The sequence below is a fragment of the Pongo abelii genome, chromosome 10 (assembly GCF_028885655.2).
Source record: "Pongo abelii isolate AG06213 chromosome 10, NHGRI_mPonAbe1-v2.0_pri, whole genome shotgun sequence".
Taxonomy (NCBI): Eukaryota; Metazoa; Chordata; class Mammalia; order Primates; family Hominidae; genus Pongo; species Pongo abelii.
In genome coordinates, this window is record NC_071995.2 from 24,841,053 (window position 1) to 24,860,361 (window position 19,309).

Consider the following 19,309-nt stretch of genomic DNA (forward strand, 5'->3'; position numbering starts at 1 on the left):
TTATGTCTCTCCAACAGCAACATCCAGGATATGTCATTAGGGCTCATATTCCAGTATGTTTCTAAGGAAGTGCTGTAGAAGCGCTTAAAGTATTAATTAATTAATTAATTGGCACAGGAGATCAAAAAATTCCTTTGGTACAAAGACATAATACCTAAGAGAGGAAGACAATGAGTACATAATAACAATAGCTTGATAAGTAGTGTGACAGATAGAAAATATATCATTTATCTTTAAAAATGAATATATTTAGAATATAATTCAAAGTCCTGAACATGAAAAAAATCCTATAGGAGCTGGTCTTTCTCATTTCCCAACCTGACTCCTTATCATTCTCCTTCATGTTCACTGCACTTTAGCTACCCCAGCCTTTTCTCTGAACCTTGAATTCACTAATCTCATTCACATATTAGAGTCTTTGCAATTACTTTCCCTCCTGTTTAGAATAACCACCTTTCCTTACACCTTTACAGGTGTCCTCCTTTTCACGACTTCAGAGAGGGCTTCCCTTAAAGCTCCCTCCCAAGAAGATTCCCTTTCTTGTCCCCAGCACACTATCTTTGACCATTGTTTTATTTTCTTCGTATCACTTACCATGCACAAAATTATCAATTTGTTTAATTGCTCATAGTTTGCTTCTCCCCATTACAATTGTGAAATTGTAAGAGTACTACTGTTTTGTTTACAGCTGTAGTTCTACTGGCTTGAACTAAACTTGATACATGATAGAAATAATATTTGTTGAATCAGTGAATGGTAGATGTAAACACAGGGTGCTACAGAACACTAAAAAGGGACCATCCTTTTAAGAATGAAAAAAGAGCAGAGCTAGGAAATACAAATCAACTCTGTAAGATATTGTTTGGGATCCTGATTAAACCACACATGAAATCAGAAGAACTTCTTAAAAAAAAAATTGTGGGCCGGACACAGTGGCTCACGCCTGTAATCCCAGCACTTTGGGAGGCCGAGGCGGGCGGATCATGAGGTCAGAAGATCGAGACCATCCTGGCTAACACGGTGAAACCCCGTCTCTACTAAAAATACAAAAAAAATTAGCTGGGCGTGGTGGCGCCTGTTGTCGCAGCTACTTGAGAGGCTGAGGCAGGAGAATGGCGCGAACCCGGGAGGCGGAGCTTGCAGTGAGCCCAGATTGTGCCACTGCACTCCAGACTGGGCCACAGAGTGACACTCTTTCTCAAAAAAAAAAAAAAAAATTGTGACCGAATGTACTTCCATTTTCTATCACTTGCAACTCAAAGAGAACTGACTAATGTAATTGTTATTCAGTGAAACCACAAGAAAAAGTCTTGGAAAAGATGCTTTCAGTTCTCTTTAAATGAGAACATTGTGATATTAAGGCTTATTCTGAAATACTACCTGTTGGGTACAATGTACGCTATTCCGGTTATGAGCACACTAAAAGCCTAGGCCTCACCACTAAGCAATATATCCTTGTAACACAACTGTACTTGTACTCCTAAATCCATAAAAATGAAGAAAATAACAAAAAGGACTTATTCTGAATAAGACAATGCTATCTCATTAACTGGTGGACTCCTTGACATTGTGAGACTCTAGGCAGAAGCAAAGTGACCTTGAGACTGGGTTATTGTGTCTTGGACTGAATACCTTCTGGGCTTCCAACTTAAGCTTCCATACCTCTATAAATAAAATGTCTTATACATTTTATCATACAAATACAACTTTTGAGTACTTCGGGTTTTTAAGTTATCTTCAGTTTAGAATATTACATGTCTATTTTCCAACCCTCACGTCTACCTCTGTTTAGTCAGTATATTGTTTTCTTTCTGCTCTCCGTTTTGTAATGTTGAAATAATATACTATTAGTATTCTTCATTTTCTCTAGTGGAAAATCTAGATAAAATCTATTGAATAATTTTGCATATATACTATTTTCCATCAACCTAAATAAGACGTCAGTAATTGTTGTCATTTTACAAACAAATTTATACTTTGAGGCATCTCTGTAAGAGAGACTGCTAAAATTCTTCTTCTTTTATGAATAAGTAAGAACGTGTAAGCAACATATATTTAATTCAGAGAGGGAACCAACTCTGACATTAAGAATAGTCCTCCCTAGTTTCACATATCAAGTCTCAAACCAAACAGTTCCAGTACAGGTGACGGCTAAAGTGATAAAAAGGAGTTGATTATCGACAGCTCCAAAGGAGGCAATAATCAATAATTTAGCATAAAAAATAAAAGATTTCAACTGTTTTAAAGTATGCTTTAGGAAGTCAAAATTATAAATGATTCCCCCCCAAAAAAGAGTAACTACAGAAACGTACTTTTGCTTTCTCAGTCTCTGACACAATAATGACTTAGCATTTTCAGCTATGATATTCATTGAGGTTTTATCAGATACTCCTATATCCAGACATCCTTTCTTATTGTTCTGTTTTTATTTCCCTAAACGACTTAGGTTTTAACTACCTGCTGTTTTTGATTACAATGTTTCAAACACACAGATTTTTAGATGGTGAAATCTACTTTGGGTTGCACCTACTTTACACTGCAAGTTTGCCTTAAAAAATCTGATTCTGTGGATCTTCCTGAGTCTGCACATGCTCCACATCCTCTTCTTTCCCCATGGTGTGCATTATTAAAAAGCTTTGACATGGCTCACCATGCTGTGTGCATGAGACATGTTTCTGTTAAAACAAAATCAGTATACTGGGATACACAGCCCAGGCTGGTAAAATTCAAAGGACATTACCTAAATCATTCTGCATATTTTGCTTTTTTCATTTAACGCTGAGTTTACAACTAGCCTCTTTTATAATTTTTATTGTTTTTATGGTAAAAATGTGACCAACCCTCAACTTTCTGCGTCATAAGAATATTTCACCTAATGATCTATTTGGACATTTAATACCACAGAGCTCAGAAAAGCCTCTGTTTAAGTACCTAGCTGTTTGAGATTTCCATCAACTGAATAAAGATGAAAAGGAGAGGAGGAGACTCATCACAGGGGTTCTGTTGATAACATTTCATTTAACTTATTTCCATGTAGCAACACAGAACCACAAAAAGAAAACTATTTTATTTAAAATGACAGGGCGACTATGTTATATCCACTGTAAATATGTCCCACCCAGGAAGTGATGATAATGATAATGGACTGCATTTGCAGTTTAACTCTATGGGGTGATTCTTCTTAGACGAATTCACCTCTTGAGTATATGACACATCCATCTTACATCTCAAAGGCTAACAAAATAGTTATTTCACAGATACTGAAATAAAGGAGAGAAAGGGGTTTTCAATAGCTACTTAACAAAGAATACAGAGCAATTTATTAGGGAGATTCTAGCATTTAAGTCATATGCCAGATACTGTTAAGACTAGAAAATGGTCAATTTAAATGCAGTTATAATTAGCTGAGGCTAATACCCCTTTCTGTCCTGAACTTGTGGGAGAAATGGAATCTACAAAAGTACCAGGCCCAACAGTTTCAGGATGGATCAGTGATTTGATGCTGATATATAGCGATAAATGGCGGCTCCTCTTTTATTAATACTATTTCAGCACTGTGAATTACTTAGAAATACTGCATTCACAGAGCAGTTTTAGCCCTGTGTAGTAAGTCACGATTTGAGATTTTGACCTGAAAAGCTCTCAGAGTAAATCAAATAGTAGTATTCTAAAACTTTAACATATTGGAAATAACACCTCTAGAAACTACCACTCAAAATTTCTCATGGTCAGATGAAATGTGAAAACTATTAAATGAGGTTATGGTTATATTGAGCAGTGCTTTTTGAACTTTTCACCATGGAAATATTCCTGTGGAGGCGTTAGCATTTCCTAGTCCATTTCAAACTCATGAAGTCTCTTTGTTGTCTTGTGCTTTATCTTTTTTTTTTTTTTTTTTTTTTGAGACGGAGTCTCGCTCTGTCGCCCAGGCTGGAGCGCAGTGGCACAATCTCGGCTCACTGCAAGCTCCGCCTCCCGGGTTCACGCCATTCTCCTGCCTCAGCCTCCCGAGTAGCTGGGACTACAGGTGCCCGCCACCACGCCCAGCTAATTTTTTGTATTTTTTAGTAGAGACGGAGTTTCACCGTGTTAGCCAGGAAGGTCTGGATCTCCTGACCTCGTGATCCACCCGCCTCAGCCTCCCAAAGTGCTGGGATTACAGGTGTGAGCCACCGCACCCGGCCACTCTTGTGCTTTATCTTTAACATTTTTCTCACGATAGTAAAAATAATGTTTTATACTTTGTGTTAGTGGTAGGTAGACTTTGTTGTGATTATGCTGTATGTGCGGTTTGTTTTCTGCCTTTTTCCCCACTTGGCATTATAAAACGTTGTCTCAAATTACCAAAAATGCTTTCATTTCCCAAATCGCCTGTGAGAACTAATCCTCAATCAAGATGAATTTTGATTATCCTCTGATTTCTCGTACTGCTAGCATATTGCTAAGTAATCTGGTGTGTATGTGTACCACAAATTGTGACTCATAGTATTAAACTACAAAATTCTACCCCACAGATTAGTGTGTATTGATATAACGTTTACTTGATAGCATGAAACTGTGATTGGTACCATTTCAGCAAAAAAATACGTTCCCTAATAGGAGTCATCGGCACTGCTGATATTACCAACAGAAACACATGGCACCACATCGGGCAAAATCTTTACTATGCCTTTGAAAGAGGATCACATAACAATAAAGTTCCAGTTTTTGCTTCTGAATTTGAAGCAATATTATAAGGATAGTGCAGCTCAAAGAATCTGATTGTGTCTGGTCAGCTGCTTAGGGCCATTTCCGGCTTGTCGGAGAAACGTTTCTTTTCCTTGTCATACTCCCAGGTGCTACTGCTGAGCAAATGGGAACATCACTGTCAGAAGTATTCGAAAAGAACAAAAAATTGATTTGGACAATCTGTGTGCTCTTGCCATTGATAGAAACACAACTGTGACTTGGGGTATGACTAGGGTCATGGCAAGGTTAAAAGAAAAGCACCCAGGAATTCTCTCTTGTCATCAGCTTTTAAAACTGACTGTTCTTGGCTGCTGCAGGCAATATGTAAGTTTCCATCAAACACCAAGGGAGGTTTAATAGTATTTACAAGTTGCTCTTAGGATTTTCCCAAGAGGTAGCTACTTTTACAATGGCAGAACACTTACAATGTGAAGTTTGGATGTTTAGCACACCTATAACATTTGAGGACTTCTTGATAACATAGAACTATAAGCCTATTCATAACTAACAATTATAAGAGCTGTGTGTGAAACTGAGTCTAAATACTCTTCCTCCTAAAGTAACTGTTTTAAGCCTGATATTGATTCCATTAAATTTAAAAGAAATAATTTATTCTTAGAAAACAAATGTATCAAAAGATCAATTACTATAACAAAGCAAAGGTCACCTAGTCTCTTAAAAGACTACAAGAAAGTATGTGGAAATTCATTTAAATAAATATGTGGTACAAAAATGAAAGTTGCTGAATACATTGCATATTGGTTCATTCTGTGGCAGAAAGTTAAACTACAAGCAAATAATTAAAACATTTGTTAAGGCTATAAGGAGACTCAAAGCAACGTTATTGTATATGTGATTCAAACGTCAGTACTGCTTAACACTACCTCAATTAAATAATTTTCTTTAATGTGAGAAGGTAGAATTATTTTTATAATTTTCATTAAACAGGATCTCTTGTCATAAAAGTTCAAGGTTTTACACTTTCACTCAGACTTATTTGCCAACATTTAGCCATAAACATAGCTGTTAGGACACACAAGAACTAGAATAATATCTGTGAAGAGCTAAACATATTCGCTTTTGTGGGTCAATGAAAAAAATAGTCCCAGAGTAAGATCCAAAAGGGAACAAATTAAATAATTGCTAAAGAGACAAGTGTACAAGTATTTAGAAAAATTTTATTGTAACAGCTGAGAAATTTTTAAAATCTGTCAATGCTCTTAATTCTGTATCATCCAGTCTTTGGTAAGATAGACCATGGTGGGGGGAAATATATATATATATATATATATATATATATATATATTTGGCTTGGGACTAGTAAAACCAAGGCATTGAGAAAAGAAAAAGTAACTCATGACAATATGTCAGGCATTAATGCAAACAGTTCACAAACAGTAAGTTCAAGGACCTGTAACTCAACAAGCAGCAATATGCACGTTCTTGAATGCAGATTTTGAACAGACCAGATTTCTTTTTGTGTTTTCACATTTACAGAACACAATTCCAGTGTGCCGTTTTCAGAGGTTCACTGTGAGTCCTCTAAAGGTTTATCATTTAATATTATAAATAATTATGTTCCTGGGCGGCAGTTCAAAGCTCAGTACAGCACTCGTATAACACCACAGGCAGGTCAGGTGACCTTTCTCCAATTCTCCTCTCTCTGGTGCTGAGGACAGACAAAGTGATATGTCTGTCATACGCCATTACCATTAGAACAGAATCTTGTTCTTTTATTACAACTGAACTCCGCCAGATTTCTCAGCAGGAATGCTAAGTGAAATCAATGTCTTGGATTTCCAGGCTGAGCTTGGAGGTCACAGCCACTCTATCATTTCTCAGCATTATCCTTTCTCTCTCACGCACACACTCCCCAAGCCTCCAACTGGCACACAGCAGATTGAAAACAGCATGCATCAGAGGACTCATGCTGCACAATTTTACAGTCTTTTGGAGCCCCCTCCTTTCGATTCCCCCCTTCCATTTTTTGCTAATTGCAAATAAGTTTTGTTTGTGTCCTTCTCTAGAGTTCTGAGTCAAAGGCAAAGGCATACCCAGGAAGAAAGGCAGGCAATACAACTCAGAGAAGATGGTTAATTTTTGACAGCTATCAATAAGATCATTATCCTCACATCATCACCTGGATGTGACTTATGATTCCATGGTTCCAAACAGCAAATACACTTTTAACTTAAACCATCAATTTGGTTAATGACAGGTAGGTATGTAGATAACACAAAACTCTTTAATAAAATAACTCTATTTTATGGTAACATAGACATGAACATTTGCCAATAAAACACACAGAAAATACCCCCAAGACATTCATAATTGATTGCCTAAAAACATAAATATGATAGTAAATGATGGCTATTATACATGAATAAAATAGCTTTGTGAAGTCAAAATGTTTATTATGCTATGTATAAATGTCAATTCCAGGCTACAAGAAAGTAAATTCATGTATTGTAATGGGTCCTCTTTATTTACTATAGGTTGTATGTTTTTGGCCATGTTCTTCATTAAAATGACAACAGTATTACTTATTGGTGTGGCTATTTTTAACCCACTACATTTTACTGCTGAGCTAAAACACAAACACACTGAAGAAATCTTTTCTGACAGTAAGAGTGGTTGTGGACAGTATGCTAGAGGGCACTGAGCAAAGAAAGGGCATATTTTTATTAAATTGTTGTTACTTGAAAAGAGGCACTTTATTCTTAGTTAAACCTTTGTGTATTTTACAATAATTGTGGATGGAAAGAAGTACAACACCCACTATAAACCACATAAAGTTTTCTTAAACTTTATATGATAGAAAATTCATAAAGGCTCACTTTCAAAAAGTCACAGAATTTCAAAGAAGAACTATATTTTTAAATAATGTATAATCATGGCTATAGAAACACAATCTACTTTTCCACTTGTATTAAATAAACAGAGGTATATAACACCACAGGATGTGGCAGATTTCTGACACTACCGAAATAATCATTCTCTTTTGCACAAAGTCTATAAGGTTCTATGAATGTATAGAACTATATAGTTCATAAAGCAATTTCTTAATCTTAGCAAAGCAAACTTTCAGTTACTTTAGCATTTTCCATGGTTACCTAAAAAAAAATCATTGTAGCAACTGCTCAATAAACATTTGAATGGATAAATGAGTGAATGGACAAATGAGTAGATGCATAAATGGATGAGGCTGACTGATCAAAAGCTTCATGATGATTTGTATAAGTAATCTGGTGAGAAGGTATCAATGATAAAAAGTGATTGAAGGTGTAAGAAAAAAAATCCATCGGCCATTTAAAAGTGAGCTACATATCCTAAAATCATAAAGCAAAATGTCCTGAGGTAAAGCCTCATTATGAAACGTGATGTGAAATCACATCAATAAATCAAGGGAAAAAACAGAGAATAATACCTCACAGATGTATCTGCGTGTGACAATGACTTTGCTGCTACAGCTATTTATTTTATCCAAAGTACATTTTTCTTTACAGGTAATACATGAAAACCGCTGGTCCACAGAAACACTAAAATTATCACTACTTTAAAATTAAATGTATTTAATAAATGTTAAAATTATTACCAAGTTTTAAAAACTTACATGCTGTTGTGATTATAAAGAAAAGCAGACCAGGCCTTAGATATACATTAAGCACAGAAGATGCACGGTCCATTAAACAACTGAAATAGATCTTAAAAGTGGCGTATGTATACTCCTACTGTCAATGTATTGTGTACAATAATTTTCATTAAATATTTCTACCTATTGTTGAAAAAGCATGGTCTAAGGTCCTTGTCCAGGTTAAGTTATATTCCCCAAAATATTTGTCTTTTAATAATATGGAAAAGGACTGGGGAATTCTAGGAAGATGGAGGCTGGAGTGCCCTTTTCCAAATGATTGACTGATCCCTTCTCCTTACTGATTTACTCTCTGGAGTACACAATAACTCTGAAAGACATCCTGACAGAGCCACCAGGGTACTACAGAAAGATTTTTTGAGGATTCTTGGATTTGTCTCTTTTAATATTTTCTAATCCTTTTCTCTGTGTATTTCAACGATTGTGACTATTCTTACCCTGTTTTGTTTTAGACATGTCAACATGGCATTCATGGGATGGAGAACAGAAGCAATTTTCTACATAATTCAGCAAAAAGATATATATATATTATATATATTATATATATATATTTTGCTGGTAAACTAACTGTGTCAGCTTTCTATTTAACATTTTCTAATAGAGTCAAATTATTTGTGGTTGTTTCCCTGAGTAATCTCAAGGAATATTGCTTTATGATCACTCTTCTTACTTCTTGCATGGAAAGCTTAATATATTCATACAATATCATTTAAGCAAGATCTTAATACAAATACAAATTTAAAATCAATTTTTCTCTCCTTTTAGGCCAAGAAACATACATTATTTGACTTTTCCCTGGTCCTTTTCCATGTGTTCTAATGTTTTCTTAGCTTAGAAACCAAAACTACTTCTAAATTGCCTTACTTCTAACACTACTATTACCTTCATTTCCTTACATGATAATCTCATTGGGTGGGTGATTTATCTAAAATTATATCTACACTGTACCACATTATAACAGTCACTGATATTTTTAAAACACCTTCTGTAGGTCCTAATTCTACTTGTATTTTAAGGTCTATTTCAGTTGTCCCTTCTCTGGCAAACTCCTGCTGGGATCTCTGACTGAAGATGATCTCCGCCTCCCAATATAACTTCCAATGTACTTTATCTGTAACTTTTTATAAACTTTATTTTGTATCATAGAATATGGCTATTTGGCTATTTTTATAAATATCTACATAATCAGACTGTAAGCTCCTTGGGTACAAGATACCCATCTGATAATCTCTTTTATCACTCACATTTTCTACTATAGTTATTGATACATGCATATTGAATCAATGAATAAACGAATGATTAAATGTATGCAGATAAGTTTACATGCACACCTGTTGCCCTTACTTGATTCTTACCTCCTTGTACACCCAGAGTTTAAGCTAGCTGCTGGCATATAATAGACATTTAATAAATACCATTGAATGAAAAATAAAGCTAAGTGGCAAGACAGTGGCTTCTTCAAAAGGGTACCTTGCTTTTGGGTGGTGGGCTGTTTGTGCTCTTGTCTGTGTGAATGCTGGTAGGAGATACAGCAGCACCAAGGTTGCCTTGGGGTATGCCTGGCAGCTTCCCTCCTGGAGATACCTGCATTGCAGCTAGCTGGGCAGCATATAACTGCTACAGAAGAAAAAGAGAGAGAGAAAGGGAGAAGGAATACTATGAATAATAAAATAAAAGTACCTTTCAGAAAGTACATATATTCAGATGTGGTATTTTTCCTATGAGCATTTTGTTTAGTGCACTGGAATATTTAAAGAAAGAAGCTGTCACCTCAGATTTCATTACTTTTTAGGGGAGAAATGACAGATACTACATATAAGTGATCTCACCTTCAGTATGTCCAAGGACTCAAAGCAAATAAGAGCCATCCATATTTACTTTATTCCAATGTCTATAGAAGGCAAGTATAACATATTATCTAGTTAAGAGCTCTTTATATTCTACTTTAAATTTACACAGTGTGTTACAAAAGGATACTTCATATACACAGTAATTTTCTACTATCCATATTGGTTCAAGCCCTGTATGCCTCTTTCTTTGATTTCCTGAAATGGGCACCCGAAACAATTTTTCTGAGTGTCAGGTGGGTAGAAGTACAGAAAAGGCACTGAAAGGCAATGGAAAAAAAGTACTTGAAGAACATTATCTGGTCAGTCTACCTACATTGATAAAATTAACTGGATGCTTGCCAGAAGTTCACTTTACTTCATGATATATAAACACAGACAAATCTCAAATTATCTTGAGGATTAAGGTTTTAAAGAATACTGCCTAAAACACATATTCTTCCACTAAGCCATTACTTATTCTTATTAAATAAGCAATAAAAATTGTCCAAGTAATTAATAAAAGAAAAATTTTACTTTGATAATGATAGCCGTATGATGTATTATCCTAAAACAAGGAAGTCGCTTTAAATTCAAATATTACATCAAATATTTAATTATTACTCTTTTCATCTTCCTTTCACACTTTGTTAAAATTTTAAATAACTACATAAGAAAATAATTATTAAATACATATATCATATATTTCAATTACCAAATATTTAATTATATATTTAATATTAAATAAATTTTACACACACACACACATATCCCAGTTTCTTATTTCTCATTTGTCTTGAGATTCCATGGATAGCGTTTACAATGCAAGCTAGAATTTCTACAATAAAGCAAGAAAAAAAGCTCTCAAGGAGAAGTACTGTGAAATAGTTATCTGGATTATCTTGATTTTTTTTCTGAAAGAGAAATTCCAAACGACAAAATTGCTCACGATAAGCCACAGATCCTGATTAGCAGTGTCTCTCTCTAAATAAAATAATGAAAACTGAAGACAGCACACATTTACGCGAAAATACACATACATAAGTCTCCAGATACTACAACCTAAATAAAAAGACATTAAAGTTATTGATAAAAATTATGGCTTATTTTTATGCAAATTAATGTAAAATATATCCCAGAGAAAACTAAAAAGCCAGAAAAATATTTTTATATTAATAATTGTCTCATAAGGGTTTTATGTGTTGGAATAATTACATCTTTTCCTACCCCAGCCAACTGGAAAGAATAAAAATGATTGTCTTCAATGACATAAACATTAAAAGGATAATTCACTTCAAAAAGGAAGACTTGAGAGTTTACTATTTAAAGAAAAATGATCAGAATTGATCCATTTCTCCCAACTGTCTTAAAAATCTATGCATTATATCCTGCAATTTAAAAAGCACTTCTTTCTGGCATCATTCTAAACTACTTATAAAGTCTTTAAGAAAATAACCAGTTATCCTAGGATATCACTTTACAGATTAAAACTCTGACCAGTAGAATGCGTGTACTAATATTGAATTTAAAAACTATATGTATTTTCACAAATTAACTAGATAACTATATTACATTTTATGAATTTCATATTGTATTGTATATTGTATTCTTGTCCTTAAAAATGATTTCACTGGGTATTATTAATAGAGGATAAAAATTCCTATTACTGATTCGTTATACACTAAAAATGAAATTATTTTATAATTACTAATGACATGGAACATTAAAATATCTGTGAGTAAAGAAAATGTGAACAAAACAGTTATTCAAAATTTAATTTTGATTCTTCATATTACTGACAAAATTATTGGTTATTTGTGTTATTTAGATATTTAAATAGCTTAACCAAGTAGCCATTAAATGTGATTCAATATTTAAATATTAGGCACCAGAGACAGTCATAATTTCCAAAGAAATATAAGAACTACTACGAAAAATACAAGTATAAAAACTCTAAAATAGTTTATTGAATTAAAGGATTTAAAGGATGGAGAAGACACATATTTGGAAATAAAAGTTATATATATTCTTTCATCATTCAAATAAATATACTTTTACCCTTTTCAATATGGAATTAAGGTGTATCTGAGTTATTGTCCTAAAAGAAATGCTTTTGAGTTGAAAGGGAAGAAACATTTGTAAAAGAGATAGACCCAGTTGAATATGCTAATATTTCTATAAAAACAGTATAATATCATTTGCCTTGCTGGTATTTCTACAGAATACAGAGACTTAATGTAATTCATGATGAGAATTTCATAAGCCCACTATTCAGTTCGAGCATGGCTAACATTAGGTTGCTCTTCTCTCCCGCAAATTGCCCATAAACCCTTTCTCATATTTGGCTTCTGTGCAAGAGGACAAATTTTAGAATTACTCTTCTCCAACTGTGATCAGTTTTCCACTAGTCCCACATCACTGCATTTTCCACCAAGCATATCAAATTTTCCTGGTTCACCAAGGTACTGAAGTAAGGCCAGGAAATATCTATTTCAACACATTTTGCGTCATAGATATGTTGTCCTAAAAGTTATATTCTAACACAAAAGCAAAAATGAAACCCATCTTAGAGAATTTAACATGCTTTGAGTCTGCTCAGATAAGATCAATCAGGAATTTTAATAATCTTGCATTCTAACTTGGCCATTTACAAGTTAGTAGGAAATTTTGGTAAAATTAAAGAAGCTGACAATAATTCTTCTATCTGGCTACATGTGTAAGAGTGGATAATTTTTTTAAAATGCTGCTGTGACTTATTTTAATTCACACTTTAAAAAAGTTATGCTCCTTTATATCCATTAAAATATGTGCAGTGAATAATTTTAAAACAAATAAGCCAAGAACTGATGGACAGTTTCCTTCTTTTATTAAACGTTCGTGAAGCAAAATCAAGCCTAATAACAGGTGTCTGCCCTGAGTGACATCTACAGTCACAGAACCATTGGTTGACCTTGTAGAGGGGAAAGGGGCATGAAATCTAGTGACTACCGGAAGGCCACCTGAAATAACAAGCATCCGGAGAACTATATAATCCACTTATGTTTGTACGTATGTATGCCCGCATGTCTTAAAGTGAAAATCTGGTTAACTTCTTTCTTTAAATAATAACAGATAAAACCCAAAGTTAAACATAAGGTATATTATGATGAATGTATTTTTATGATAGTGAAGTTGTCTAAAACATCGGAAACAAACAGATGACACTAAACAAACTGATGACACTAAACATAAAAGACTGAGTGAAGCCAGGTGTGGCGGCTCACACCTGTAATCTCAGCACTTTGGGAGGCAGAGACAGGAGGACTGCTTGATCCCAGGAGTTTGAGACCAGCCTGGGCAAACACAGTGACACCTCGTCTCAAAAGAAAAAAAAAAAAAAAAAAGGCTGAGCTGAAAGAGAACACTCATTTCCTTAGTTTAACCAGACTCACAGTATCTTAGCCTCGCAGAATAACAGAATAACTTGACTCTTACCTTGAAACTAATGTGTTAGGGATTGGATGTGATCTCTAAAACCTCACAACTCCTCAGAGCTTTCCAGTCTTTCTATTGCTTAAAACATTGCATTCTCATTCTCTTTCACTACCCTCATACCTATACCTCCTTTAGACAATGAGTTTTTAAGGAAACAATTACAGATGATTAGGTTAGAATCTATTATTGATTACTTCGTGTCTTCCTGGTACTCAAAGTTCATAAATATGTTTTTACATACAGGTATATAAACATAAGCAACTCTCATTTTTGTCTCAAATTGCTCCATAACCTAGATTTTTGTCTCTTCAACATTTTAAGCTCCTTGAAAGATCATGGTTTCTACTTCTAGTGGAAAACTTAAAAAGCAAGAGCTTTGGACAAGGCAGAACTGAACTCTAATTGCAGCTCTAAGCCATGTGACCTTGGGCAACTTCTCTGCGCCACAATTCCTTAATCTGTAAATTCAGGGATAAATGAAATTGACCTTATAAAGGTACTGTGAGAAATGAATCACATGATGTGTACAAAACACTTAGGAAAGCACATGGTAAAGAATGCCTCATCAATAAAAAATAGTTATAATTATTAATGGATTAAATACACAAAGTAAGAAACTAGGCAACATATATGTGCTGACTCTGCACTGTCATTGGTATAGCAGAGGAGAGAGAAAGTGTACAAACATAGTTTCTGCCTTAAGTCAAGATTGATAAACAGAAAACAATGAGACTATAAGTATACTGTAACTGTATGTCACTGTTGAAGGTGTTAAGAGAGAAGAAATGCATCAGTGCGTTCAGGTATGTTTTCCTAGAAGAGATGGAGTTAAGGTGGACACAGAAAAAGGATATGGCATTCTAGGAAGGGAGTACAATTAAAAGAAAGGCATGAGAGCAGGAAAGAGCTAGTTGCTGCAAGGGAAATATAGAGATTGGTGTGGAACAGTGAGTGGTAGGAAGGACAATGCACACATAGCCATGTTAGAGGAAAATAACATTAGTTTTGTAGGCTACATTCACCTTATGGAAGCTTTTGAAACATAAGCAGAATAGTTTTAATTGAATATGTAGTCAGAGAAAGCCACTGACTGAGAGCAATATATATGATGTTTTTTAGCTAGAATATTGATAAGACAAATATCAGCTATGAAATTATCAACACTTAACAGTGATGATTCTGATCATAAGAACTTGAATTGCAGTAACAGTTGTGAAATGAAGACGGAAAAAATAATTTCAAGTTCATAGCATACTGGGCACATAAAAATTGCCAATTAACTGGGGAAAAGAAAAGAGAAACAGAGGAACAGGATGTTAATACAATTTATCTGAAGTCTTCATAAGTATGTAAGTAATCTCACCTATCATCTATTCTCATTTGTGTATATTCATCATTTATCCTTTTAGGAAAGCCAAAACACATATACTATATTTTTCTTTTATTTCTTTCTTTCCTTCTTGACAAAAGAAGTATTAATTCACACAGAGAGGATTTCCCAGAATGACTAGATTCATTCAATCATGAACTTCCCCTAAAGTGTGGCTCATTAAAACACTTTTAAAAAATTATGAAAAGTGTGATGTTCTCCACCACCAACAACATAAGCTTGAATTGTATCTAACTTACTCAAGTTTAATCCGTACTTTTTCTTATAATTTATTATTATGTGCACCAAATCACTGCTGGGCAGTGGGCTGGCAGTTCATTAACAGGCATTCTTTCTGCTCATCTCTAATGGCCCACTATGGGGCCAGAAAAGGTCTGGTAGGATAACAGATATTTTAACTTGTACTAATTAATTGTTGCTATTTTGGGGAAAAAAAATAGTATAACTGTATTTGGACGACATAGCTTTTATGCTATGGTTAGAATCAATAGTGTTAAATCAATCGTGCTTTTATAAGAAGATATCCATAAAAATACCTTAAACAAGTACTTTTCAGTGTGAGGAGTAGAGAAATTCTACAAACAGCTTATTTAAATTCTAAGCTAGTCTATTTCATTAATTCCTAGAGGTGGTAAATTCTTGCCACTTTTCAGTAATAGGTTACTTTCCCCAAACTGCTAAAAACACAACTTCTCTCACTGACTACTAGTCCACTGTCTAACTGCCATCTGGAGTATTTGGATTCAGTGCATTAGGCACTGACAAAAATATCTATCAAGATTTATTGCCCCAAATGATTTACTGACCAGTAAACTCCTTGAAGGCAGAGATTATGTCCCTGCTAATCAATGCTTTATCAGAAAATTTTAAAAACAAGGAACAGTAAAATTGAACAAATGCAGAAAATGACTATGTAAAATATTATTAATATAGGTCTCTTGTACATATTTAATATATTTCATAATAATAGTCACTATACATAAAACAAATTTTTAAAATCCAAAATGAATTTGGCATGCTTGTACAATCCAAAGAATTAGAAAGAAAGGCTCATTAGTAATATAGATAAAATTCACATTCATTCACTCATTTCATCTGCTTGTACAATCCAAAGAATTAGAAACAAAGGCTCATTAGTAATACAGATAAAATTCACATTCATTCACTCATTTCATTTGCTTGAGAGGAAAAAATATGAATTTAAATCTTATCAGCAAGAACAAAATAAATTAATACCCTCATTGTTGTCATAATCATAACAGTAACTGAATGTCTATTTGCAAAATAGATACCAAAAATGGGTGAAGATTATTTGAAAAAAGTTAAAAGTATCTTTTCAAAAGACAACAGAAGCAAGAGTTGAAGCATATGGATATTCTGAAGTATTTTGGAAAAGACAGATGACAAATGCCTTCTTTTTGATAAATAAATATACACGATTTACTTGCTGAATCTTAAATATTTGTTATTTAGAAAGTAAAAGATATTTAGTAGGAGTTATGGTTGCTGGTAGGTATATTCTGTTTCTTTGGGATCCTTTTAGTTTGCTCAAAGTTTAATTTTCTATTTTTAAAAATAATTATTTGACCAATATCTCCTCTTTCCCTCTTGCCTTCTACCCTGGTAATCACTATTCTACTCTCTCCTTCCATGAGTTTGACTGTTTTAGATTCCACAGGTAAATGAGATCACATGGTATTTGTCTTTCTGTGCCTTGCTTATTTCACTTAACAGAATATCCTTCAGCTTTATCCATGTTTTCACAAATAACAGGATTTTTTTTTTCAAGGCTGAAAAGTATTCCATCGTGTGTGTGTGTGCGCGTGTGTGTGTGTGTGTGTGTGTGTATATATATCTCACATTTTCTGTATCCATTCATCTACTGATGGACAATAAGGTTGGTTCCATGTCTTAGTTATTGTAAATAATGCTGCAATCAACACTGGAGTACAGATATCTCTTCAACATGCTGATTTCATTTCCTTTGGATACATGCCCAGAAGCGGGATTGCTGGATCTTTAATTTTTATTTTAACTGGGATCTTGCTACAGGTCTCCCTTTTGTGTGCCCAGGCAATCTGGATAAAGGCATAGGAGATAGAGATGATGCCATATACAGTCATTTACCCAGGAGCCAGCAGCATATGACAGTGTATGGTTTGATCCAACTATTTTCCTTTACTTCAGACATGGATTAGGAGATGGAGATATTTCTACCTTATTGTGAAGACAGTGCAAAATAAGTTATGTCCACCATCCTCTCTCTACCCTTACTCTCCCTCTTTTCATCCTCCCTACATTTCTTCTCCCCAAATCACCAACTTCATTAAACTTCATAGGAGAGCTGGGCACAAAAGGCATTTTAAATTAAAAAAAAAAAACATTAAGATTACAACTGAAATATCTTTCTTAAATACTGTATGATAAAACATACTGATTCCTAAAGATAATTTGTGAACTTTTTACATGGTCATTGTCTGAATGGAGAGTGATAAGAGCAGGCATACCATTTAATACTGTTTTTGTGAAATTGTTTAAAATTATTTTTATAAGTATTATCCTTTTCTCCAAGTGTAATCTCATGTCAAACACCAATATATAAAACAGAGAAAGGAGAGGTATGCCATAAATGAATATAAATAAATTTTACTTATTTTTAATATATTTTATTGATATACATTAGATGTACATATTTTGAGGGTACATGTGATCATCTGACACATTCATATAATCCAAGTCAGGTAATTGAGATTTTTAAGTATTTTATTAAAATGTGACCAATGAGACTGTTTAGTTCACCCCAAGAGTTTAAGTAGGCATAAGGAAAAATTTGTAATCCTTTTTCATCCTCAGTGATAAAGTCCTCACTCAAAAATAAATAGCTGTCGCTTCTAAAATTGCACATAAGCAAACATATAGACTTACATCTTCTAAAAGAACATTATAGAGCTAAAATCTTGCTGATTAATAGCACCTCCCAGGTCAAATATACGTATAAGAATGGAAGATTTCTTTTCAGTCCAGGGTTTGAAATGTGGCAAGAACAATTAACATATATGCAATGTGTTAAATATTTGGAATAGAGATTTTAAAATATATGTCATCTATTATGATTTAAAAAATTAGTTGAATATGAACTGTTAAAGTTTAAATAAAATCTAAAAAGATATATACTATATATATATTTGATGGAAAAGTATTTATTTCTTCTTTCTCTTCCTGTTTTTAAGAGGAGGAACAGGGAATATCATTTGTGAGGAAAAATTCAGAAAGCAATTTCAAGGCTCCATAAGTGTTATCTTTATAGCTTAATTTCAGCTTCTTAATGTAACTTAAATGTGGAGTTTAAAGAGAAACTAATGTACTGGAGAAAATCTTTCAAAACACAGCAGCATGTTTCAGTGTGAATAAATTTCCTTTGCCCATTATTTTTCATAATGTTTTTTCACAGAAAATTATCATAGCAACTTAAGTTTAAACATGGACTTTCCCTAACATTGTCAGCATTTCTTTTGCATGTTCTTTAAGTGTAATGCATGAAAACCAGGATAGGCCTTAAATGTGCTGAATACCAGGACAAAAGTACAGATAGGAACTCACATGTCGAAGGTATAAAAATTTATAATTCATAAGTCAATGAACTGTCTAATTAAACATGTTTCATTCTCCTGTCTTGACAAACTTATTTTCAAAATGACCTGGATGCAAATCAAAAGCAGAAGAGATACTGCTTCACACCCATTAGGACGACTCCTATCAAAAAAAAAAAAAAAAAAAAGGCACCAGAAATTAACAAATGGTGGCAAGGATGTGGAGGAACTGGAAACTTGTGTATCGCCGATGGGACTGTGCAATGCTCCTGCCACTGTGAAAAATAATATGGTGGTTCCTCAAAACAATTAAAGATAGAATTACTATATAACCTGGTAATTTTACTTTTGGTCATACACAAAAAAGAATTGAAAGCAGGATCTCAAAAAGATATCTGTACACCCATGTTCATAGCAGAATTATTCACAATAGCCCAAAGGTAGAAACAATTCAAATGTCCATTGATAGATGAATGGATAAACAAGCTGTGCTAGATACACACAATGAATTATTATTCAGCCTTAGAAAGAAATGAAATTCTGGCACATGGTACAACATGGATAAACCTTAAAGGTATTATGCTATGCTAAGCAAATAAGCCACTCACCAAATAACAAATATAGTATGATTCCACTTATATGAATTACC

At 33.8% G+C, this 19,309-nt stretch overlaps 1 protein-coding gene across 18 annotated transcripts in view; it reads right to left on the bottom strand.

The window, feature by feature from the left end:
* Window positions 1-19,309, bottom strand: part of SOX5 (SRY-box transcription factor 5) — a 1,035,411-nt gene that overhangs the window by 60,257 nt on the left and 955,845 nt on the right. For all 18 annotated transcript variants that reach the window (XM_054526954.2, XM_054526957.2, XM_054526958.2 and 15 more), the window contains one exon: window positions 9,851-9,997. In XM_054526954.2, the coding sequence (XP_054382929.1) occupies window positions 9,851-9,997 (147 nt within the window). The remainder of the gene's footprint in view (window positions 1-9,850; window positions 9,998-19,309) is intronic.